Raw genomic sequence first — 23,595 nt, 5'->3', positions numbered from 1 at the left:
CTGTCTTCTAGAGGGTCCCTACATTTATGATGTTGAGTTTATATTGTTTTCACACAATGGACATTCTTAAATTAAGTCCAATCAAATTACCACAAAGAAAATCTGGCGCTGTGTGAAAGCCTAATATATAGACTTGAACCTGCAGTGTTCCAGGGACAAACACATCAACACAAGACAGAAGGTCCAGCAAGTGAAGTCTTTATTTCAACGTGTGAATTCTGTAGCTGAGCAATGTGGTATGCTCATGAGGTATGTTTTATTTTGAAAATAATAACCGGAAGTTTCTTTCTTTCCATTCTACGGGGCTTGACATTTGTGTAGAGGCGATGCAGGGGACCCGAGGCCGCCAGGGAAGACTCCGCATTTCAAGGAATACAGCTAGACAGAAATAATGGTGGATTATATTAGGCTAAAAGAGATGTTGAAGAAACTGAAGATAAGCTTTACGGAGCGGTCCGCGTGTGTCTGGAGTCAGCCGGCCTCTTCACCCCAAGTCACAGGACATCGGTAGCCGACTGCCCGGCTTGCTAGCCCGCGGTCCTTCCCGAAATCTCCGCTCCAGAATCACGGATCTCATCTGTTTTTTAACAGCATTACGAAAGCTAGCCAGCATCAGACGGACATGACGCCCGTTTCCTTTCATTGAAGTAAAGGTATGACCTGCTAGACCTCTATTACAAATCCGACCGCAAGGATCAAGCTAGCATCCTCCGGAGTTGGATGGACGCGCGGCTCGCACTCAGACACCCACAGCATCCCTGCGCGGGACGCGTTCAAGCCTGCGCTGCTGCACCGGAATGCTAACTACCGAGGAAGTGGCTCTAACATGACGGGGAGCGTTTCTCTGCCGCTCAACGCCTTGAGGTGCTGCACAGACATTTTCTAGATGCCAAATGTAATGACCGTCCCGAGCTTGCACCATGTACGTGGCTGGCCGTGTCTGTCTCCAGCCTTGCGGATGACACTCACACCGGTACCGGCGGTTCAGAGCGAGCAGCGGCGGCGCGGATAACACCGTCGCCGGGTGAAGTTAGCGCTCAGAGACTTGACGTGAGCTTGTAGCGCCAAGCTAGGAGGCTAACAGCACAATATAGAAACCCTAAACAAATGCCAACACAAATGGTATCCCATAAGGTTTTAGTCGCAATAATCTTACTGAACGTGTACATAGGTGTACAGTCTGTTTTCTACCTGTTCGGCGGGGTCCTTTTAACGGTCGTGTTTGCTATGGCATTTTTAAACGGACCCAGGCTGCTGGACTGGGCGAGCTCACCTCCACATCTTCAGTTTAACAAGTACGTTTTAACGGGATACCGGCCGATCTCCTCCGTGCAGGACTGCATCAGAAGCCTGTTTTACCTGCACAATGAACTTGGAAACATATACACTCACGGTGAGTACAATCAGCATTAGTCAGCAGGTGAGACTTCAGTATCCGGTGTGACTTTGAGTATGAACCTGCAGACACTGTACCTGCAGGGACAGACACTGCGCTGAAGCCTGCACAGCTTGCACACATGACTTAAACCCTTAATTTTTGACCACATGCATCTCGGCTGAATTCATTATCATGTTAGAAAAATGTGTCTTAATGATGCAAAAGATGAAGTTCATGTCCTTTTCAGCTGAGACTGAAGATATAAGCCTGTTAAGACACTGAAGACATTGTTTTTTCAGGTATTAAAACACCTGTCAGTCAGTTTGAAAGTGATAGCAGGTTTGGTGACGGGCGTAACCCCAGCACATCTGTCACTGGTGGTGGAAAGTCACTAATTATATTTCCTCAGGTAATCTCCTGTATCATGTGTTCATAATCAGTTTTCTTTGAAATGTGACCAAGAAAAGCAGCAAAGCCTCGTGTGAGGAGCGTTTGTGTGCATAACAGACACTTTCACTATGTACTGAAATAACATTTTAGATGCAGGAAAGAAGTGGATGTAGCCTCCAGGTGTGAAAAGTAAAGCCGATGAGGAAGTGCCTTAAACCTGCATTCTTCCACTGGCTGTTTATGAGAAAATGAACCGACTCCTGACGTGATTTATTAGTCGCTAGTTTGAAGTCTTCTTCAATACAGCAAGATGCTCATTTAGAAAATTAAGTTCCATTTAGAGTCAAGATCCACCCCTCGCTCCACCCCTCGCTCCACCCCTGCTCCACCCACAGTATGGTGGCTTCTGGCTGCAAAGAACCAGGATGGCGAGGGCCAAAATGCCAAATGTGAGACTTCAGAGCGTTAGTCCACAAACCAGTGGGTGACATCTGAATAGTTGCTCCATCGCTGCTCGTGCACTCCGTCGCTTTAAAAGTTGAAATCCAGCTGGTGATGGCGAGCACACACAACCTCCTTAAACCACTTTTGCGTCGGGCCGTATTTTAACTGCCACAAGCAGTTTGACGTAAAGACTTCAGCTGAGCCAGGAGTGACTTTTTCATCTGGTCCAAAATATTCTGGTTACACAACAGTATGCCATTCTTTTAATAGGTTGGCACAAGCCAAAATTAATTGCAGTAATGTGTTAATCTGTGCAGCCAGAGGTGAGACTGACGTGTCAGCTCGTTAGCAATCTGCATGCCGTTATTCAGTTTTCAGACTGATGTAGTTAGACGGCCTGTAGCGTGGCACACGGCGGCGAGCCTTGTTTCCTTTGCCCCTCCTCTTACTGCCGTCAGAATATGTCTTGTAGCCGCAGATTGAAGTACATCATCTGTGTGCTCACCGACTTCAGAGAATCTGACAACTTCCTCATTGTGAAGGTCATTACTTCACTGCTCTCCAGCTGCCAGCAGTCACAGAACAAACTGCAGCAGTGATCATCGGGGAAGTGGCCCTGGAAGTCGCTATTACCCTCCAGTGACGTCAGCTGAGCACGTGACCTCGAATGCACCCTTAACGTCATTGCCTATATAAGGAAGTGATGTTTAATCCAATGAGCTTTTGTCCAATTTTCCAATTTTAGAAGACAGGATGTCGAACTGTGCTTGTTAAACATTGTTTTTTTTATTGTGTTATAACATTTCAGTGAAGTTTCATGAGCTGGTTTGTTTTGCATGTAAAGTCAAAACATCCTGCCCGCGGCCTTCAGGCGAGATCTTCGCCGCTGTACCCAACCCAGAGAGGGGCTGAGGGCGGCCGGTCGGCTCGGGGCGAGCGGGGGGGGACCAAAGATAACACACTTAAAATAGATGTGTTACAGTAGATGGCGTGGCCTGTATCACCTGGCTGGGATGATCGCCTTGACATTGGGAAAGGCAGAGTGAGCAAAAAAAAAGGGGGGGGGAGTGCATTACGCGTGCCATACAGAGATAAATGATTGTAGTAAGAGGATCAAGTTTCAAGGTCTGGATTGTGCTCAGATAGCAGCGAACGCCTCTTCCTTCCCCGATGGAGAAACTTAAATTGGAGCTATGTGGCCATTAGCAGTCTGGCCCCTCGCTGCATCAAAATAAGGGCTTAGCGGCAGCCCTGTCTTTCCCTCAAAGGGAAGCTCTGATACATTTCTGCCAATCACGAAGGTTTCCGCTCTGCTCCACATTATTCTTGCTGGTGTCTGCACACACTCAGCAGCATTGTGGGAAGAGTACTGCAGCGACTCTTTCCTGTGCAGTTTGAGAAACAACGTCCACGAGCCTCCAAAGTCCTGAGCTAGATCATCCATCACAGTAAGCACGATGCCTTCGTTTGGCTTGATTTCTGTCAATCGCTGGACGCCCAGAAAGAAACTCCCAACTCTAAATAATCCTTCAAAATGTGCTGGTTTACTCTCAAAAGCGTGCGGTTACACGCAGACGACAGTGACCAATGATTGCACAAAAGGTAAACTAGAGGTGCGTCAAGCTAACAAAGGCGTTCTCCCTTTAAACGCTCGTGGTTCAGGTTAGTTTGCATGTCGAGCCTGGACTGCAGCTCAGGTGAGCCCTGCTCTAACAGCCCGCGCTGCCTCTGTTTCTCTGCCCTTCCTCTCTACAGGCATCCCTCTGGTTTGCTTCCTGGTGCTGCTGCCTCTCAACATTCCCTGGTCTCAGATCAGCGTGACGTGGCTGGGCGTGGTGCACTTCCTGGCTTGCCTGTCGCCCCAGCTGGGCTCTGTGCTCTATCACCTCTTCATGAACCACGAGGGAGGGGAACCCGTCTACCACACCCTCCTCAAGCTCGACGTGTGTGGAATCTGCATGATCAACACGCTGGGTGAGGCGCCTCGTACAACGATCAGCACATTTCTTCCCCGTTAGTCATTTTGCGCTCGCTGTCAGCCGCCCGTCTCTTCTCTGTTTGCATTGAGGGCGGAATCTTTCTTCATTGATTGTCAATGATTTACCATGCAAGTGTTCTGCTTGGAGGTGTACCAGTATTGATTTGCCAGAACAAATTTGACTACAGAGTCAATTGGTCCAATGCAAGCAATGATCCAAGCTCCAAAATGATTATTGATCTCTGCGTTGTGCCTGTATTGGTCTATTAAAAATGCCATAGTTCTCTGCACTGTACGCACTCATACATTGTGATGATTCAGCCATAGTTAATATTGTGACATGAGACTTGACAGAAGTCGATACTTGATTGAAGTCTAACTGTGATTGGTTTGAAGATTTGGCCAACAGGAAGCCTTCAAATCGTTGGCTTTGTCTGAAAAAACTGTCCAATATCCAAAGATGTTGAGTTTATTGTGAACTAAATTAATGGAAAAAAGCAAATTGTCACATTTGAGAGGCTGGAATCAGACATTTTTTGTCATCTTTGCTTAAGAGAAGGATTGGATGGTCATGAAAACATTCCTTTAGTTTTCTGTCAGATAACTAAAGGAATAATTGTTATCGAAAATATTGTAAGAAATTAAGTTTTCTAGAGTTTTCTGAGTTTATTTTGTTTGGATATCCTTCATCTCTGATATCGGCAAGTTTTTATTTCCCCAAAGTTTACAGTTTTTTTAAGAGATCATGAATTGAGCGTTGACCTCAGAGAGCCGTGCTGTCACTCAGGGTTTGGACGGTTTGACCTCTTCGGGGTTGTGGCGTGCACCAGGCGTCGCCTCGCTCCATCCCTGTGCTGAATCTCCTCTGTGTGTTTTCCTGTCTCAGGAGCGCTGCCCATTGTCTACAGCACGCTGCTGTGCTACCCGTTCATCCGCACTGTGGCCCTCTTAGTCTACATCCTGCTGTCCAGCCACGCCATCTACTGCGCCGTCACGGCTCGGAGCAGCGTTCGCCGGCTGCGCTCCTTCGCCTGGCAGGCGCTGTTCCGCTTCTCCTTCTTCCTGCTGCGCTGGGTGGGCGTGGGCGGCGGCAGCCCCACCTCGCTACGCCACTTCCTCACGATGGACGCGCTGGCCGTGCTGGGCGGGGTCATCAACATCACGCGCATCCCGGAGCGCTTCCGCCCGGGTCTCTTTGACTATTGGTGCAACAGCCACCAGATCATGCATGTACTGGTGGTGGGCTCCATCCTTTACCTGCACTGGGGCGTGCTGGACGACCTGCTGTGGATCAACAGCTACAACTGTCCCTCAGACTGACCCCCTGCAGCCCCTGCCCCCCTCACAACGAACACTGGGAGGTTCAAGGACCTCTGGGGGGAGGGGGGGTGTCTGGAGAGGGGAGGGGAAGGAGGGGAAATGCGGGGGAACTGACGCTGCGAGGTGAGACGACATGTTGTCCGTGCACGCGTCCACCTCACGCCCTCGAACTCAGAATGTTCATATCTTCGTCCATCTCTGTACTTTGTGTGAATGCTGGCAAAAGTATGTCAAGTAACACGCACAAGCATTTTGACTGTCTGCAAACATGTACAGGTGTACACGGACGCACACACACACACACGCGCACGCGCAGCAAAGCGGAAATACTTTAAACGGTAAATTTAACGAGTATTTAACAGTATAAAGTGAAGGCTGAAAGGAGACTGCTGAGTTCAAAGCCTTCACTTACTAATAGAAGTTTAACTTGAGCATTAGTCGATGTGGTTAGATAAGACAGTCTGTGGCTAAACGATATCACATGCTCAAGTCCTCTCAGATGTCACTGTTGCTACCTATGCAGCACATCCATATCTCCACTCATGCACATCACGTAGACGCCGCGCACTCAGACACCCTCACACCTATATTTTTATACTACATGTACATACTGTGAGCGGCACGGAGCGCTCGTGTTTTCACTGCGTCCAGCTGAGTTTTACCGCACCGCTCGTTCTGTCCGTCGTTCCTTGTTTCGTGCCACTTTCTTCGTGCGTCCGTCTGATTCGTCCTCTCGGTCACAAGGTGATGAGAAAGTGAAGATGGGTGAGGGGGTTCATTCCTGAGTGCTAGCATGTTGGCAGTGGGTTGCTGTGGGTGTCTTGGACCGCACGTTAGAATCAATCGCGCAGTGTTAACGGCTTTGTTTGCACCCGAGCTCAGTGCCAATGACATTCAGGCATTTTTAATCAGGTAAGAAAGTGCACACGTTTACAATTTGCGTTGTTCAGTTGCGTAAGTGTTTGCCAAACTTTTTGCTTGTGGACGCCCGTCGGCAGAGTCCGACATATTTATTCTCATATGTTTAAGGCAACCAGGACGATTGTCACCACTGTTTCCTGTGATGGAAAATGAGGTTTTATAACTTTAAAGTTGTCTTAAGTTTAAATTGTACATGTGTTCTGTAGAAAAACACTCTGATGTGCATGAACAGGCAGGTTTACACTGAAATGACTCGACATGTTTGCATCAGATCTGGATGCTGGTGTGGCTCGAGCTGCACTGACAGATAAGCTTACAATGTGCAATTCTGAGTTCCTGTTTAGATAAACTGCAGGTGGAACTGACCTGCGTGTTGGCACAACATGCACAAAGTACTGTAATGAACTATATGTGTGTTTTATTTATGATGCTTTTATTCGGTGGTATTTATGTGCTGGTACAGGTAGAGTTGTGTTTCTGTGAACAGTTTACACTCTGCTGTGCAGGATCACTGGCTGACAGATCGAGTTAGAGGTCAGAGAAAATCTTCTGTTTTATTGAAACCGTGCAAATCCCGAGGATTAGCTCCTCGTTTTCTCCCCACGCACTTTTTTCCCAGCGATTTTTGACTCCTCAGTCACGGTAATATTGTAGAGAAAGATTGGCTTCCAGGCTTTGCCATTGACGTAACGCTCACAGTAATCAGGTGCAGCCCTCTTCTGAAGATGTTATTTAGGTTTTCTCCAGCTTGAATGAAAGCTGCTTTAATGTATTTGGATGTTTACTGGTGCACTGACTCTGGATCCTGACGTTCTTTGAAGGGTCAGCCATTATTGCCACCGGACGGGGCACATTATTGCCACTTTATGCTTTCTTATTTGAACGCGCTGCTTTTGCTCTGCAGCTGGATTTGTGCTCTTTCACAGAGCCTGACTTGCACTTTTTGAAGCTGAGCAGAGGTTAGACAGTAGTGTTTTATGAAGCTGGCCTCCAACAGGAATGAACCCCTGTGCCCTCCCGTCGTGTGGAAGTTAAATCCGCTCTGTGCGAACGTTCATGATTGTTTTGCCACTGTGTTCCTCTGTTCTCTCAGCTGCTGCTCTTGAGTAACTGTTCTTTCGAGACCAGTGGCTGAAGTGGGACGTGTTTTCCAGAGGAGGACCTTACTTTCTTAATGACATTGCACTTGTTTCCCATGCCAACAGTCGCAGCCGCCCACTGACTAGTTGCCAATCCCGTCAGCCCCACTTCATCTTGCCAAATTAGCAGCGTCTGAGGTGTAGCACATCCTCTGCTTCCTGTGCTCACACTGACTCATCAGTGAAGGAGGATTTCCCACAGTCTCCATCACGTACGCTAGCTTCAGACTGCACATGCCCCCACCGCCGCCGCCGCCCTTCTCCCACTAACGCAGTGTTCATTACCGACTATGACCGTGGTACAATGTAAAAGCTGAAACTAATGTATTTTTGGCCACTGAATGAAACAGAAAAAAAAAAATGCATGAACGTAGCTGAAACTGAAGTCTCATAGCGTTAGCGAGTCGTTCATCGTAGTCATCCACAGCTGGATGGAAATGACTGTGTGGGTTGTTGGGGGGGGGGGGTTCAAAGGGGTTCACCACTACAGGAAGCTGATTGAACAGATCAGAGGCAATAGATCACTATCAAACAAACTGCACTGTTCATCGTTCTCAAAAGGGCTTTGGATCAAAGTAAATTACAATTCAGAAACGTATTTAAAGTCCATATAAATAATGTAAATACATGTATGTAGATTATATATACATACAGTGCAAATGATATACCCCGATTCATTTTTGATACAGACACAGTGTGTTCAAGACAAACAAAGAGACGAGATTAATGGTGTGCCACATAAAAGCTGCCGCTCTCTTTCACAGCCAAAGCGAATTACGAGAGAGGGATGCTGGCCCGGCTCGGCCCGGCCCGGCCCGGCCCGCCTCGGCTCGGCTCGGCTCGGCTCGGCTCGGCCCAGCTCGGCTCGGCCCGGCTCGGCTCGGCCCAGCTCAGCTCGGCCCGGCTCAGCCCGGCCCAGCTCAGCTCGGCTCGGCTCGGCTCGGCCCGGCCCGGCTCGGCTCAGCCCGGCTCGCCGCGGCGCTTCGGGTTGATATCAAAGACGTGTGTTTGCTTAGCTTTGTCCATGTGTATGTGAACAACAGAAAAAAAACCCACACTGACGTTGGATTCAGTGCTAACGTAGAGCTGTCTGACCTTTTGTGACCCTAACTAAGAATGCTTCTGATCATTTAATGTAACCACTTTTTTTAAGACACGTGGGAAAGACATTTGCGACCACCGTGGGGAATGTTGGCGGGCATGTGAATACCTCGTGACTACCACTGGTCTATCTATGCATTATCAGCCGAAGGATGCGTAACAGTGAAGTCGATCTGTGTTCGGTGAAACGGCTCTCTGATCCGCTGTAACGGAGGGCCTCGCTCCAACATCCTGGGTCTCCCACTTCTCAGGGTGCCATAACAGTAGCTGTAACATCCGAGACCTGACCTCTGCTGTCTGAAACATGGCTGCGAGACTGCGGCCTGCCTCCACCTGCCCTCCTTGTCCAGTCTGTCCGTGCTGTGAACTGGGTAACAGATTGGACAGAAGGGAGAAAGAAGGTGGAAGGGAGGTGTTTCTCTGAAAACCATGTGACAGGAGTGGAACCTGGCCAGAAAAATTGGTCTTTGTCCTTTTGTCTGTATGTTAAATGAAAAAAAAAAAAAAAGACACGATGTATGATTACATCGCTAACAAAACAAAATTCAGTCTTTTTGATATAACGCAGGTGCCGGATAGCCTGTCATGACCTGTTTATAATGGATTACCTGTGTTGTTATATACTGATTATTATGATTACTGTTATTCTGTGGATCCTAATAACGACACTGGTCTATGTGTACAGATAGAGACAAGCCCTTTCCTTTAGGATGGAGGGAGCTTTCTGGAGGGTCTGTCTGTTATCGTCTCTTCATATCTGCAATGTCACGGCATTTTCCAAACGACAAAGGAGCGAGCGTGGCTCCATCTAGTGGACGTTGATGTGCACTGATGCAGGCATTACTGTAGCCACACTGCAGGCGACTGAAAATGACTGACAGGTTGTAACGCTGTCAGCGCTGGTCTCCACTTATTCTCCAGGGTTGTTTATTTACATTTCCAGACCATGTGTGTGTGACGTGTGTGTATGAGCTCTCCTGTAGAACCCATACAAGCATGAAATCTGTATGTTGTCGAATTTACTTTCTCCCCTTGCACTGCCGGGGGGCCGACGGCGTCCCCAGAGTGCCTCATTACCCGGTCTGTGTGCTCGCAGAGTCATGTGCACGAACACAGACCGACAGTTTGTTCCTGTGCTGTAGCTCACACCTCTGTCCAGCGTTAGCGTCCTGTGTAACAGACAGGCTCTCACACTCCTCAGTCTCCAGCAACGATTGTGCAATAAACTGAAGTCTATATTTTTAAAACCGCCTATAGGACATCTCTTTCCTCCATGTTTCTTTTACTGAGACGTGTGTGTGTGTGTGCGTGTGTGTGTGAGAGAGAGAGAGAGAGTTCTAGGACTGGAAGGTGAGGACATTTTGTAATTATCTATCTTTAAGCTATCTTTAAGATTGAAGAGGCTAAATGACGTTAAACGTTATTACAATTAGACTAAAACCTCTTTTCGAGTTATTATCGGTCTGCTCTGAAGAAAAGTTTAGTGTAACGTTGCCTTAAAGACTTGGGGTTTGAAATCTGGCAACCCTGAGCTGGAGAAGGCATTATGCCAGTGTGGGTATAAGTATATGAAACACCTCCTTAATGACAGGAGGGAAATCGTACAAAGAAGGAAATCAGGAGTGGAGCTTGTCGGTGCGATAGAAAAGGTGAGGTGAAGCTAGTTTAAGGTCAGCGGCTGAGTTTAGTTTTGGAATCAGTATCAGTAAGACAAAGGGACAGGAAATAAATATCAGGTCCTCACAAATACTTCAAAGCAATAAGAGAAGTTAGAATTATGTTTAGGTTGTGTCCAATGAGGCTCCTCTGGATGACCTCACAGAAAGACCTCGCCTCTTCATGGAGGAGATTAGAGCTTCTTATTGAACTCGCAGAGGACATTAAAATAGAATATAATGTATTGTAAAAACAATATATATCAATATTGATGCAGCAGAGGCTGAGATGTCCTGACTTCTCGTCCCCAGTATGGGTCAAACCTGGACCTTCCTTGACAGGTGTTTGCTCTTGACCTGGCAGAGAATGAATTTTGTGGTTTCTCAGCCCAAACTGACGTGACTCAGAGTGACCTTTGCAAAGCTGAAACCACATCCACAAACGACGTCATCCAACTGTTTTCAGTGTCTCTTGGAGTTAAACCAAAGCGTCAGAAAAGGTGAGCGTCAAAGTGTGATGATAGTTTGATCTGGGGATCAAATCAAATAGATGTAAGAGCCTCAGATCGTGAAGCATTTTGCTCCTTTCCATCCGTCTCATCGGCTGCACAGCGCTGCAGCTGCATCGACCCTTCAGCGATGCATGCGACGTGCTTCTGCTCATGATTGCTGCACTTTTCAGAAATGCAGTGGTTCTAATTATTAAGAGGCACCTGAGCAACACTGGCCTGAATCTGCCTCCATTCGCTGTGACCAGAAACAGACTGAACCACATCCGTGTGTGAGTATGTCTTGTCCTCACGTTTACTTTGATTTAGTCTCACAAACAGCCTCATAAAGCCGACGCCGTCTTCCCCTTTGTGTTGTCCTCGCAGTTTTTCAACCCCCGAATGTCACAGAAGACACCTCCCACTTCCACCATCATTTGAAACTGTCACTTCCTCCATGCAGTTTTGTGATGTACTTAAACCTACCGTCTCCTCTGAGTCCTCACTTCGGTGGCAGGGTGTTTGTTGCACCGCTGAAGCTCCTCAGGCTCAATCACACGACTCCCAGGTAGGCCTCCGACGTCTGTCTGCACTTTGTCGTACAGTTCATTAAACCTGCAAAACATCTGAAGATAGAATTTCATCTGTAATTGCTGCATTCATTATATAAGAGGTAAACAACAGGTAAAGATGACAGAATTGAAAGTAGCGTCTTTGATCCTCCATATAGCTTCAGCCTCTGTTTGAAGTTAGTGAATTGTTTCCTACTTTGTACCAGGCAGTGTTTTCCATCAGGGCAGAGAGGGACGGTGGCAGAGAGAGATTATTGACATGCATTTAGGCTCCTGATAAAATTACAGCCCCCTCTGTAAGGGATTATTAAATTAAGCAGGCAGAGAGGTCTTGTGATGCACATGCTGCAAAGCGCTTCTGGGTCGGATCTTAGGCGCGGCTGCAGATTTCAGGAAGTCAAGTCCACAAATGGAGGTAAAGCAGAACATATTCAGGGTTTTTGATTGGCGGGACCGTTGCTAAATAGTCTAAGGATTGTTTATTTTGCAGCTTTAATTCTACTGGATGTGAGGCTTCACACAAATTTCATTACTTGTGCAATTTTGATTCCTGCCTTGGTTAAATGATGCATTTCCTTCTTGCTTTGTTTTCTATCTTTCTCTCTTCAACATTTTCTTAGTGAACCTGTTTTAACTTGCATGTAAAACATACATTTGCTGGCATGTATGTCTGTGAGAATGAGAGCAGGAGTGTGTGAAAGGCGAGTTTGGAAGCAGAGAAAGGTCGGTGGTTTGCTGCTCACTCTGAAGGATGTGGTCTAACTGCTGCTTTGTGGAGCTCATCCACCTTTTAAGGCAAAAAAACCCCAAAACAAAACGTGCAGCTCAACTGATGACAACAGCATCTTTGTTATGTGTCATCTTCATCCTGCTGCCTTGTACAATCGTCTTCAGCACGCACAATTATTTAGGCGTCGCACAGAGTCCTGAATTAAAGGAGAAGGGGGCAGAGAAGCTGTCACAGACAGACTAGAGGAAGTAGTTGTGAAAGCTTTTACTTCCTCTTTTTTTTTTTTTGGCTTTCCTCTGTCGTGTCTTTCAGCTGTGTCGTCAGCTTTCTGCCTGTCAGTTTATATCTGCATGAAATCCAAAAGCATAAAGGGAATTACTGCAGGTAACTCTTAACACGGTCAGCCTCACGTGCGTTCAAATGCGTTAGAGATCTGCTTCCATTATTCGGGTGTTACTTCAGGCTTGGTGCACACTTAAAGTCTGCCCTCCACCCAGAGCCCGTCCTCATATTAACCCTTGCTTTCTCTCCAGTTCACCATGTCCAGGAAGGTTGTGAGAACCAGCAAGTTCCGTCACGTCTTTGGCCAGGCCGTGAAGGCCGACCAATGCTACGATGACATCCGAATCTCCCAGATGACGTGGGACAGCAACTTCTGCTCTGTTAACCCCAAATTTGTGGCCATGATCGTGGACGCCAGCGGCGGAGGAGCCTTCATGGTGTTGCCCCTGAGCAAGGTGGGTCACAGGAAGCACTCAGAGGCTCAGAGAGAAACCTGCATCTGCTCCCTGGCTCTCCTCGTCCTTCTGCTTCTCATAACACCATTTTTGGAAGTGTTGATCATTTCAGATGCACGTTGGTGTGATGTGGTTTTTTTTTCTAACGCCATGCTTATGTTCAAACATTTGAATACTGCCAGACGCCATCACACATTCAGCAGAATAAGGAAGTTTGATGCCGACTTTGAGTCTTTCTACACGTCACTCTCTCGCTGTCGAGAAGTTTTCACCATATTAGGAGTTTGTTGTCAGCTCAGTCAGGGCAGGATGTGACCTCAGCTCGGTTACTCTGAAGCAACTTGTGGAGTACGTTCTGTGGCCAAAACTTGCATTGAAGGTGCCTGAGAAAGCTGAAAATAGCAAACCTTGTGGCCTCGTTTATGGTCACCTGAGCATGTGAATTCATTACAGTATGTGATCTTAATGAAGCTTCGGTCAGGATCACCTGCCTTGTGAATCTAAAATGCATCTGCGTGTCTTGAAAATTCTTGAATTTCCTCTGAAAGAAGCCATTAAAAAGCGTTTTGTTCAGAAAAGAAGGCAGTAACGTTTGGTATAAAGTGCACAGAAACTGAAGCCGCACACAGGAGGCTGTTTAATCCTTTCTGTAGCTGCACTGTTAGCGACAGCAGCAGCTCAACTCATAATGTGTTGATTTTAGAAAAAAACATCATCAATTGATTATTTCTCTCTGGTTAATCCGACTCCATTTTATGCCACTTATCTGAATCTGGGTCATGTAGATTTAATTAATTATATCATTAGGAAATATCGTTAGATATTGCTGGGAAGTAGTGACAAAAATGTGATGTAATAAATAATTCAGTTCATTTCTTCTGGTTTTCCATCACACTTTAATACTTTGGCCGAGTATGATCATAGAATAGGTGTTCATTTGCATACACTCTTGGAAAGTCTTGATTTTTGCTCAGTGAACCCTGCAGAAAGCACATTATTCATGGTCTTATCTCAGATGTAGTATATAATTACCAAGGGGAAAAGAATTAGTCAAAGGTCCAGTGGGCGTAAAATTGCAGAGCAGTGCGCTGAAACAGTCATCCTGCTTTCAGATAAATATTGGTGCTATCATGTTTGTTTCATCTTGATTTAAGAACCAATAACTTGTTCAGTTTTTTGCTGTCAGCGTTAATAAATCAACCGCAGAAACTCTGAACTGAAACAGTGCCTAAGAATGCTGAATTTTTGGTGATCTACCGGAGGAACCTTGATGTTTCACCTCCTTGGCCCTGATCTCCTCTCTAACAGTTACCGGTTGCCTCACCTGACCTGCTGTCATCACCGTCTGCAGCCGCCATGTTTCTTCTCACGCTGTGCATGAGTTTGCATGACTTTCTCAGAGTTGTATTCACCGCCCCTATGGGTGTTTCTGTCCCTGCAGACGGGACGTATCGACATGTCCTACCCCACCGTGTGCGGCCACACAGGGCCGGTCCTGGACATCGAGTTTTGTCCTCACAATGACAACATCATTGCCAGCAGCTCTGAGGACTGCAGTGTCATGGTAGGTGTTACTATACTGCAACAGGAAACTCTGCACTGACATGACATTGGACTGTAATGTTATCCTGCGATGTGGCAATGAATTGTCTCTTTGGTTCATAGATTTGGGAGATCCCGGACAGCGGGCTGACCACGCCACTCACAGATCCTGTTGTCAAGCTGGACGGCCACTCCAAACGTGTCGGCATCCTGAGCTGGCACCCCACCGCCCACAATGTGCTGCTGAGTGCAGGTATCACCCTCGTAAACCTGCAGAACACACAGACTCACCTGCAGCTAGAGCCGCTTTTACATGATCTGACAGTTTCTGTGCATATAAGAGGAAACGGCACCGTCAATGTACGATATGGCACAGATGCATTGCTGAATGAAACTCGCACCTTTGTTGAACAGGAAGTTCTCACAGCCTCCACCCACTTTCCTTCAGTCTGAACAGTCATCAGCGCTCCTGTTGACTCTTCAGGACTCCTTAAAACCACTTCATCTGTTGGTGATAGACAGTAAACTCATCTTCAATAACTCTGCCAAGAGCTGAGAGCTGTTAGTAGTATTAACAGCTGAGAGCTACTAGAACTTGGCAGCGTGGTTGAAAATGGTAATATCCTGATATCAACAGTAGATAAGTGGATAAACAGCGTTGAATTATCTCGTCGGCTTAACCTTTGATTTATGGATGTACAGCTTCTAGGTGAGGGATAAATCACTGTGAGGTTATTTCCAACGCAGGGATCATTCAGTGAATCCGTCCCTGTCGGAGAATTAAAAAATAATGAAGTTCAGGGTTGTTTATGCCTTTTCTGCATTGCCGTGGCAGCTGTCGCTGCTGTTTATTCCAAACACGGTGGAGAGACCAAACGTGTCACTTCATGTGTATGAGAGGATTTTTTCCAGGAAAGCTTTCATTAGATGGTTAGCAGACAGTCAGTGAAAAGACTTAAACATGAGAAAACACCACAGCTCTGATTTGCACTGTGGATTATTGCCTGATGATGACCCACAGTGAGGCCTTTCACCTGTCCTCACATTCACCTCCTTCACCACCTCCACGCAGGCTGCGATAACGTGCTGATCCTGTGGAACGTGGCTCGAGGGGAGGCGGTGGTGAGGCTCGACAGCGTGCACACCGACCTCATCTACAGCGCCTGCTGGAACAGGGACGGCTCCAGGATTCTCACCTCCTGCAAGGACAAGACTCTGCGGGTGCTGGACCCACGCAAGGGCACCGTCCTCATCGTAGGTTTCCTCCTCTGCGCCTCCCTTCCCTCTCACACCGTTCCAGCGTCAACGCAGTTCTATTTCTCGGCAAACATCTGGATTGATATTTAATAGTGATAAAGGCTGCAACTACGATTGATAACCTGCTGGTTATTTCTCGATTAATGAACAATAAAGACAAAAGGGTCATATAATTATGCAAGAGTGCAAGGTGATGCCTTCAAGGTGCTCCTTCTGTGGACAGAGATGTTCAGTTTCATCAGATATAAGACAAGAAAAGACAATGAATTCTCACAGAGGCGAAAACCGGCGAGTTTGATTAAGTTAAGTGTTTTCTTTAAGTGAACATAAGATAAAACGGCAGGGAGAGAAAACTGTTCACTCTCGAGCTTTTTTCTCGCTGCTGACAGATTTGTTTCTGCAGCAATTTGGTGTATTTTAGCGCAAAAATACAAGAATTTGATTTTATCCTCTTGAGCTGTGAAGCTGAAATGGAGCATTTTTAATGAGCAGCATTATCGAATTTATGATCGAGTAATTCTACGTCCACCCTCTAATGTGAAAGTCCAAAGCTCTGTCTGTAACGTCTCCCACTCTGCTCCACCTGCAGGAGAAGGAGAAGCCTCATGAGGGCTCCAGGCCCGTCAGGGCGGTGTTCGTGTCCGATGGGAAGATCCTCAGCACGGGCTTCAGTCGCATGAGTGAGAGGCAGGTGGCGCTGTGGGACCCAGTGAGTGTCGACAACCCTCGTGGTCAAATCCAAGACTTTTCACTTCGCTAAGATCTTTATTCTTTCCCCCAGTTTTCACCACAACATTAAATATTCATGACTATTTTATTTTTAAGTTTGTTGTTTTTATTTGCACTCAGTTAATTTGGTTCATGAGCAACAATCCTGTCCACTTCACACCAGAAAAGAAAGAAAAACCCTCATACGACATAATAAAAGCAGCTCTTTTAATTAAGTTTTAATAGATTTTTAGGAACTTTATATAAAAGGCATGTAAAACCGGCTATTTTCAGTAATAATATGTGCCTGATATGAGAGTTATTTACTATATTTGCCAGTTTGCGGCACTGAGTGTGTTCCCACCCCTCTTCAGTCTCAGTGAAATGGTTTACCTGCAGTCTGCTCCAGCAGCCCTTTCATGCATTGGATATAACTGAGCGGATGCATCTGAACCTCTTTTCACAGAAGAACTTTGGAGAGCCGCTGACCCTGCAGGAACTGGACACCAGCAGCGGCGTCCTTCTGCCATTTTTTGACCCAGACACTGGAGTCGTCTACCTCTGTGGCAAGGTTAGATGTTGAAGATGCTCTCGTCCTGTGACTGTTTCACCCACACGGACGCATGCAGCTGACGTTCATGTCTTCTTCACAGGGGGACAGCAGTATCCGCTACTTTGAGGTGACAGATGAAGCTCCTTATGTCCACTACCTCTCCATGTACAGCAGCAAGGAGAGCCAGAAGGGGATGGGGTACATGCCCAAGAGGGGCCTGGAGGTCAACAAATGTGAAATTGCCAGGTGGTGACATTTCTGTCTTTATAAAACAGGAAGTAGCTCAGTGCTTTTAGCTACGCTACAATAATAATAATCTTTATATATTATGAAGTATTCAAAGTCTGGGAAATCTGCAACCTCACCACTAGGTGTCACTAAAACCCACACACTGGGCTTGAGTTTAAATTGCGTTTTAAAGGAGTTAAAAGACAGTTACAGGAAATCAGGAACTCTATTTTAAAAACGGATATTTGTTCTTTCAGGTTCTACAAACTCCACGAGAGGAAATGTGAGCCTGTAGTCATGACGGTGCCACGCAAGGTACGAAATAAACTACATGTGTTTTAACCAGTCAAAATGAGTTTGTGGGTTAAGGTTAATTTGTGCGTTTCGGTGTTTAACTCGCCTTTTCCTTTTGCGCCTGTGCAGTCAGATCTGTTCCAGGAGGATCTGTACCCAGACACCATCGGCCCCGAGCCTTCGGTCGAAGCCGATGAGTGGTTTCAAGGAAAAGATGCCCCCCCTATTCTGATCTCTCTAAAGGACGGGTTTGCAACGACCACCAAAGCCAAGGAGTTCAAAGTCCACAAGAGTCTCCTGAAGACCACGACCGCCTCTGCTGGGAGCCACCAGGAAAGCAGCGGGGTGAGACATTTAAAGCTCAATATCATTTTACATTCAGGGTTCAGACTGAATGTAACCCAGTACATTTACTCAAGTACTCTATTTGAGAAAATGTACCTGTACTTGAGTTTTTCCACTTTGTGCTACTTTGTACTTTTTGCTCCTCATTTATTTCACAGCTTTAGTGGCCAGTTACTTTCTTTAATAAGGTTTGACATACAGAGATCAACTTAAATATAAAATAAGATGCATTTTTATACAATAAAGTACAAATACTGTATAGAAAGTACTTAAAACTATCTCCACCTCAAGCATCTACAACAGTAACATTCTCCTCGCACATTAGAGTGTCAGTAATAACGATTAAATATTAAACTATTCAACCATTTAACCCTCACAGGGGTCCTTTTTCTGCGTAATGTTACCTTTGCCTTTCATACCTTAAAGGCAGGGTGAGTCAGATTTGTTGGTTGCAGTTTGTAAACACAACATTCAAGGTTGGCTCCACCTCCCTGGCTCGACAACAGAGTCCGATGCGTGCTTACAAGTCCCGCCCTCACACCCCGCACGCTGCTATCGGCTGGGGGCGACACATCCACTGCCAAAAGGTCGACGCCCAGAAATGTCCCAAACACAGTGAAATAAGAAAACACAGGCACAGGGAGGGTGTCTGCAGATACAGACACCACCCGTGGGGCATAAGTGATGATTGAGAGGGATCATGTTAGCATGCTAAGCAGCTAGCTCCGACCCGTCCTGTCTCGTAATGCGACTTTGTATAACTCAACAGTTTGCAGCATTTCAGGCGCTCTCTCAGCTTTTTTAGTCTAATAAATAAACCAAAATATCAAGGAAGAAAATACTCTTACACCTGTTTTCCTTATGGAACAGAAAAATACAACCGTACACCTTCTGACTGCAAGTTTCTCTCTTTTTCCAAGCTACAACGAGCTTATTCGCCAAGTTAACTCGCGCTCTGGCCAGACTCGAGTCAGCTAGCTGCATGGCTAGCTAAGCTAACTAGCTAACAGTAGCAACAGCAGCAAAGATGGCTGCAGCACAGAGTATTGTGAGTGGCAGTTAGCAGTTACTCAGGTGATATGCTGCCCCCTATTTGTGTGGATGACCTTTGTCAGGTGGTGAATTCTTACACATTGTACCTTTAAATACATTTTTCTGAAATGCATTTGTATTTTTACTTATATTTGGCTTCTTTTACTGAACTAAAGGATCTGAATTCTTCCTCCACCAGTAATTAGCTCTAAATATTTGCACTGTTGCCATCAACAGCTCAAAGTTTCTTTAAATTTTTGCCATTTCTTTTTCTTTGGCTTGAAAACTAGTTCCACGACTGCAACCGAGACAGCAAATGTTAAGTAGATCTACAATATGTGTGATCAAACATACTCCGTCACATCATCCTGTCTGTCTTTGTCTGTCCGTCAGGAGGTCCAGTCCTTGAAACAGGAGGTGAAAGACCTCAAAGCAGCGATAGAAGAGCTGACCAAGCGTGTGAGTGAGCTGGAGACAAAGCATTAAAGACGAAAAATGAATCAAGAGCAAAAGTCAAGAGAGAAACAGCGGAGCAAAGAAAGACTGTTGTGACTTCTGATTGTAGTGAGACAAAGGGAGAGATTTTAAGACAACAGTTGATAAAAATGAAACTTCATTTTTCTTTGGCTTGAAGCTTGAATTTGTTTATTTGGTTGGATCAAGTTTTGAAAAATCCTATTTTAATATATGCTTTTAGTTTGAAATAAAGTCCTCTGTATTTTCAAAACACCGTTCTGACTTTTCTTTCAAACACGTGAAATACACATTTGAATTCCACCACAGTTTAATCATCTGTACTCATACAAAATGAGAAACAACACGAAATGAGCTATAACAAATGTGAAATATAAAATGCCTGAAAGGTCACGTGGACGATTAAGAACGTGTCGTCTGAGAAACAGATGCTCCCTGAAGCCGACTGAGGTGCGTTTGGTTCAAGATTTGTGCAGCTTTCTCTGACTATGATGATACAGCAAAGACTGAAGAGAAACAGACAAATGATAAAAAAAAGCTAAACGATATGTAAAATATGAGGCATTAGTTCATCTTAACTAACAGAAACACTTTCGGATCTTTTTTCTTCTCACAAAGACGCCTTGCATGGTTTCATAATCTTGAATTTTACTTTACATTTGTGGATCTTTGAAGGCACTTTTGAAGACAAATGCTTCAAGAAAACTAAGGAGAATGCGACTGTTTGGCAGCCACGATAAAACCTTTTTAATTCAAAGATCCCAGAGTTTACAGCCCGTACACCGTTTGTTTTCTGCGTCCTTTCAAACATCTTATGCTAACCCAGCACCTAATCGTGAAGCGGCTTTAAAGTCTAAAACATCACCAGCATAACTACGAATATGTAATAAAAAGTTGGAGATAATTATTATCAGAATTCAGTATTTACACAGACTTTTTCAGTTTTTTCTAAACAAACCCTGGTGTCATCTACTTTGTTGCCCCCCAGTCGTGCACCAGCTAACCCGCCCTCCCCTCCGTAAAGCACCAGTCCCTTCCATAAAGCCACTACACGTAGTTTTTGTTGGGGGCGGAGGCGTTGTTGCTGTAATACTTGGCGGTTCCGCCGGAGCTGCCAGATTTGGGCCTGCTGAAGCAGCAGAGCAGACCGCCAGCGAGGAGGAGCAGCACGCCGGCCCCCCAGCCCACGAAGATACACGCTCCCAGCTCCTTCTTGTCAGCCACCAGGGGGCTGTTGAAGTTTCTCACAATGATGTTGGCGGACCAGCTGACGGGGATGATGACCAGGAGGCCGGCCAGCAGCAGGCCGACCCCGGACACCAGGCTGATCTTCGGCTTGGCGTCTTCGTTCTGCACGCAGGTGGTGAAGTCAGCCCCGCAGAAGAGGATGAGGAGGCTGAGGCAGCTGAGCAGGCAGCTGATGATGGTCATGGCGCGGGCGGCCTGAAGGTCAGAGGGCAACACCAGCAGGGAGTCGTAGTTCTTGCACTGCTGCTGGCCGGTACTCTGCACCACGCAGCTGGTCCACAGGCCGTCCTGACTGCTCTGCTCACACAGACAGAAGGAGACACAGGTTTTCATATGTCAAGTCATTTCATGTATCAGTCACGTCCAGCGGAACGTAACTCAAGTACTGTAATTAAGAAGATGTACTTCTACTTTACTTGTGTATTTCCATTTTATGCTACGTTACGCTTGGAAATACTTGGAAATGTTAGTTGTCACTCCTCTGCATGTATTTTACAGCTTTAGTTGTCAATTACTGTGTTTGATAAGGTTTTACAAACTGATGATGATGCATTTTCATATATTAAACTACAATCACTGTGTATAAAGTAGATAAAATTAACTCCACCTTCAGCAACTGCAACAGTGAAATGTTGGTACATGTAATATATGACGTCACCATTATGTACTTTTACTTTAATACTTTTAATTATTAATACGACTAATATTCAGCGTTCTCAATGTTCGTTTTTATGCAACAGTATTAGGTGCATTAAGTGTAATTGAGCGTGTTCCACTGGTCGGTTTTTCTTAGAATCTGTACAAAATGTACAATTTCATTTCCCCAGAGTGGGATCGATATCTTATCTTATCTTATCTTAATAATTTAAGTGATGTTTTCAATGCAGGACTTTTACTTGCACTGGAGTATTATACTTTAGTACAGGTCCTTGATACTGCAGTAATAATACTCTTCTTTTACTGAGTTTTTATGTAATAATAATAAACTGAGTGTGGCTATTTTTATGTGACTGGAAAGGAATCACATAAACGATTTTTTTTTAGTTAATAATACTCTCTCTGATAGATGCTGAAAGCCTGAAATGTTGGTTTTCCCTCCCTGCCAAACCTACAAACATCTTCCTGGTGACCTTTCATGATAAGAGGCTGAAGTGTTTCATTACCTGCGCGGTCACAATGTTGGTTCCTGTGAAGGAGGACACTTTCCAGCGCGGGACAGCGCAGCATACGATCACCCCGATCAGGCCGAGGACCCCGAGGGCCACACAAACAATCTGCACTCCAACAGATCCCATTCTGTAAGAAGACAAGGCGGAACAACTTCAGGCATGAGGACGATCATCACAGCTTCACTTCACTGTTGCTGTGCTGTTTGACTAAAACTCGTCTTGTGTTTCTCCTGTGGTTTCGAGGAGGAGTTACTAAATCTCTTCTGCTAATCAAAGATATGGAAGCCATTTATCTGTTGGTACTGTGGTTGATCTGTGGGGGGTTTTGTGATTGCATAGCTGAGCACGCAGGCAGACAAACACCCGCGTCCCTCCGACAGGCCTTCACAGGATTATGTGGCTTAGGGCTATATTTTAAAACAAATTCGTGTCCCGACAGGCCCTGGCCTCCTGGATCTCCACCCAGGATTGGCTGAACCACTCCCTCACATCTTCTTACCTCAAAAATCTGCCTCACTTATTTAATTTAGAGCCACTGATACAACTTCAGAATTAAAGTGTGAGTCAACAAGGTGCCTGAAAACAAAGCTGGCAGGTGAAGAAAGATATGAATTCTGCATGAAAAGTGATGAATTTTAAGCGCTTTTGATCTGAAATCAGAGGATCTTTAATTAATTGGAATTATTAAAGTAAATGTTTTCATAGTTTATTTGCGCTAGCTTTATTTTGATAAATGGTATGTTCTGATATGAGACAAATAACAAAATTAAAACATGAAAGAAATTTTGACTTAAATTTGAGTGCTGGGAAAAAAAGCACATTATTAAGAAAGAACAACACAAACTCGACAAATTAAACACACGTCTATATTTTCGTTTGATGTGTGTTTATTACTATTACTTATTCAGACAATACATCCTTTTTTCATGCGAGGAAGCCCTTCCCTTTGTTCTTCATCCACACAGACTATTCAAATGATCCTAACATCTGAAGAGGAGCACATTTTATTGCATTTCAGAGTGTCTCATACCCACAGATGACCATTAAACCTATTTTCCGACACCATAATTCCAGTGAAATAACAAAGGAGAGCCAATAACCCAGTCAGGGTTGGACAGGGTAACTGGATTTAGACCAAGACAAAAATATCTTACTTTTAAGCGTATGTGACCCGCCCCAGATCACAAACTTTCAGAGCAGATTGAAGACTGGAAACTAATCGGATGTGGGTCACTGGATTTAAAATCAGATGTTTTCATTCCTGCTGCTGAAATCATTTTTTCCTCAAAATTACTGATAGGAAATAAACATTTTTTAAATAAATTAACACATGTAAAGTCTTATCAAACCTCCCTCTGAACAGGGATCACAAACAAAAAACGTTCACTGAAAATCAAATCACAAACATGCTGCTGAGCCTCTCATGGCATTTTTTTTTTTATTTTGCTCTCTCACAGCTGTTTATTTGTGCTTGTCGTGATTTTTGCTGGTGCTCATAAAAACGTATCCAACTAATCCTCCACCAATCCTTTCATCCTCTGTCATTTCAAGCTTTTGTAGAATCATATCTCTTTTCAAAGCTCCGGATTTCCATCTGAGTAAAAAGTGGATTAAAAAAAAAGGATGCCTACCTTTTACTTTGTGTCCTCTGAACTTCTGAAAAATCAAAAACGAGGTGTTTCTTGAGGTTCTTTCTTGCTGCCTGTGTGTTGTTTTGAAGATGCTGTGTCTGATGCACAAGAGTTGTACAGATACTGAGTGATAAGATGGGGTATATGTAGAGGAATGTGAGGTGTAGGGTGGGGCTGAGCTCGAACAGGGAAGCACATAGGAGGGACGGACCTCAAGACCAGACCTGACTTGTCCTGCACGTATGTTTCCCTCTCTTTTTC

At 45.3% G+C, this 23,595-nt stretch overlaps 3 protein-coding genes across 3 annotated transcripts; 2 read left to right on the top strand and 1 right to left on the bottom strand.

Moving 5' to 3' along the window:
* Positions 1–311: 311 nt before the first annotated feature.
* On the top strand, positions 312–7,914 carry paqr4a (progestin and adipoQ receptor family member IVa). Its single transcript, XM_076753231.1, has 3 exons — positions 312–1,393; positions 3,968–4,186; positions 5,077–7,914. Exons 1-3 carry the CDS (start codon positions 1,108–1,110, stop codon positions 5,508–5,510), a joined length of 939 nt encoding a protein of 312 aa, XP_076609346.1. The 5' UTR covers positions 312–1,107; the 3' UTR covers positions 5,511–7,914.
* A 3,059-nt stretch (positions 7,915–10,973) lies between these two features.
* On the top strand, positions 10,974–19,378 carry coro1a (coronin, actin binding protein, 1A). Its single transcript, XM_076752633.1, has 12 exons — positions 10,974–11,107; positions 11,202–11,382; positions 12,650–12,853; positions 14,295–14,417; positions 14,519–14,648; positions 15,468–15,649; positions 16,242–16,361; positions 16,827–16,931; positions 17,014–17,159; positions 17,399–17,456; positions 17,565–17,780; positions 19,206–19,378. The coding sequence occupies exons 1-12, from the start codon at positions 10,989–10,991 to the stop codon at positions 19,296–19,298; spliced, it is 1,677 nt and encodes a 558-aa protein (XP_076608748.1). The 5' UTR covers positions 10,974–10,988; the 3' UTR covers positions 19,299–19,378.
* An 871-nt stretch (positions 19,379–20,249) lies between these two features.
* On the bottom strand, positions 20,250–23,405 carry cldni (claudin i). The gene is made up of 3 exons (XM_076752634.1): positions 23,335–23,405; positions 21,698–21,830; positions 20,250–20,831 (listed from the first exon to the last, which is right to left on the bottom strand). The coding sequence occupies exons 2-3, from the start codon at positions 21,827–21,829 to the stop codon at positions 20,334–20,336; spliced, it is 630 nt and encodes a 209-aa protein (XP_076608749.1). The 5' UTR covers position 21,830; positions 23,335–23,405; the 3' UTR covers positions 20,250–20,333.
* Between the last annotated feature and the right edge of the window lie 190 nt (positions 23,406–23,595).

The sequence above is a fragment of the Chaetodon auriga genome, chromosome 16 (assembly GCF_051107435.1).
Source record: "Chaetodon auriga isolate fChaAug3 chromosome 16, fChaAug3.hap1, whole genome shotgun sequence".
In the NCBI taxonomy this organism is placed as follows: Eukaryota; Metazoa; Chordata; class Actinopteri; order Chaetodontiformes; family Chaetodontidae; genus Chaetodon; species Chaetodon auriga.
The sequence above is the reverse complement of the archived record's forward strand: the minus strand, read 5'-3'. Positions and strand labels throughout refer to the sequence as shown.

What these genes read in the sequence shown, in the direction of transcription:
- paqr4a (XM_076753231.1), top strand. Translation starts at nt 1,108, where the DNA reads ATGCCAACACAAATGGTATCCCATAAGGTTTTAGTCGCAATAATCTTA. An exon ending in TGGAAACATATACACTCACG is followed by an intron (nt 1,394 to 3,967) that starts GTGAGTACAATC and finishes TCCTCTCTACAG; the next exon opens with GCATCCCTCTGGTTTGCTTC. An exon ending in CTGCATGATCAACACGCTGG is followed by an intron (nt 4,187 to 5,076) that starts GTGAGGCGCCTC and finishes TTCCTGTCTCAG; the next exon opens with GAGCGCTGCCCATTGTCTAC.
- coro1a (XM_076752633.1), top strand. Translation starts at nt 10,989, where the DNA reads ATGATTGCTGCACTTTTCAGAAATGCAGTGGTTCTAATTATTAAGAGG. An exon ending in CAATGTGCTGCTGAGTGCAG is followed by an intron (nt 14,649 to 15,467) that starts GTATCACCCTCG and finishes ACCTCCACGCAG; the next exon opens with GCTGCGATAACGTGCTGATC. An exon ending in GCCACCAGGAAAGCAGCGGG is followed by an intron (nt 17,781 to 19,205) that starts GTGAGACATTTA and finishes TCTGTCCGTCAG; the next exon opens with GAGGTCCAGTCCTTGAAACA.
- cldni (XM_076752634.1), bottom strand. Translation starts at nt 21,829, where the DNA reads ATGGGATCTGTTGGAGTGCAGATTGTTTGTGTGGCCCTCGGGGTCCTC. An exon ending in CCAACATTGTGACCGCGCAG is followed by an intron (nt 20,832 to 21,697) that starts GTAATGAAACAC and finishes CTGTGTGAGCAG; the next exon opens with AGCAGTCAGGACGGCCTGTG.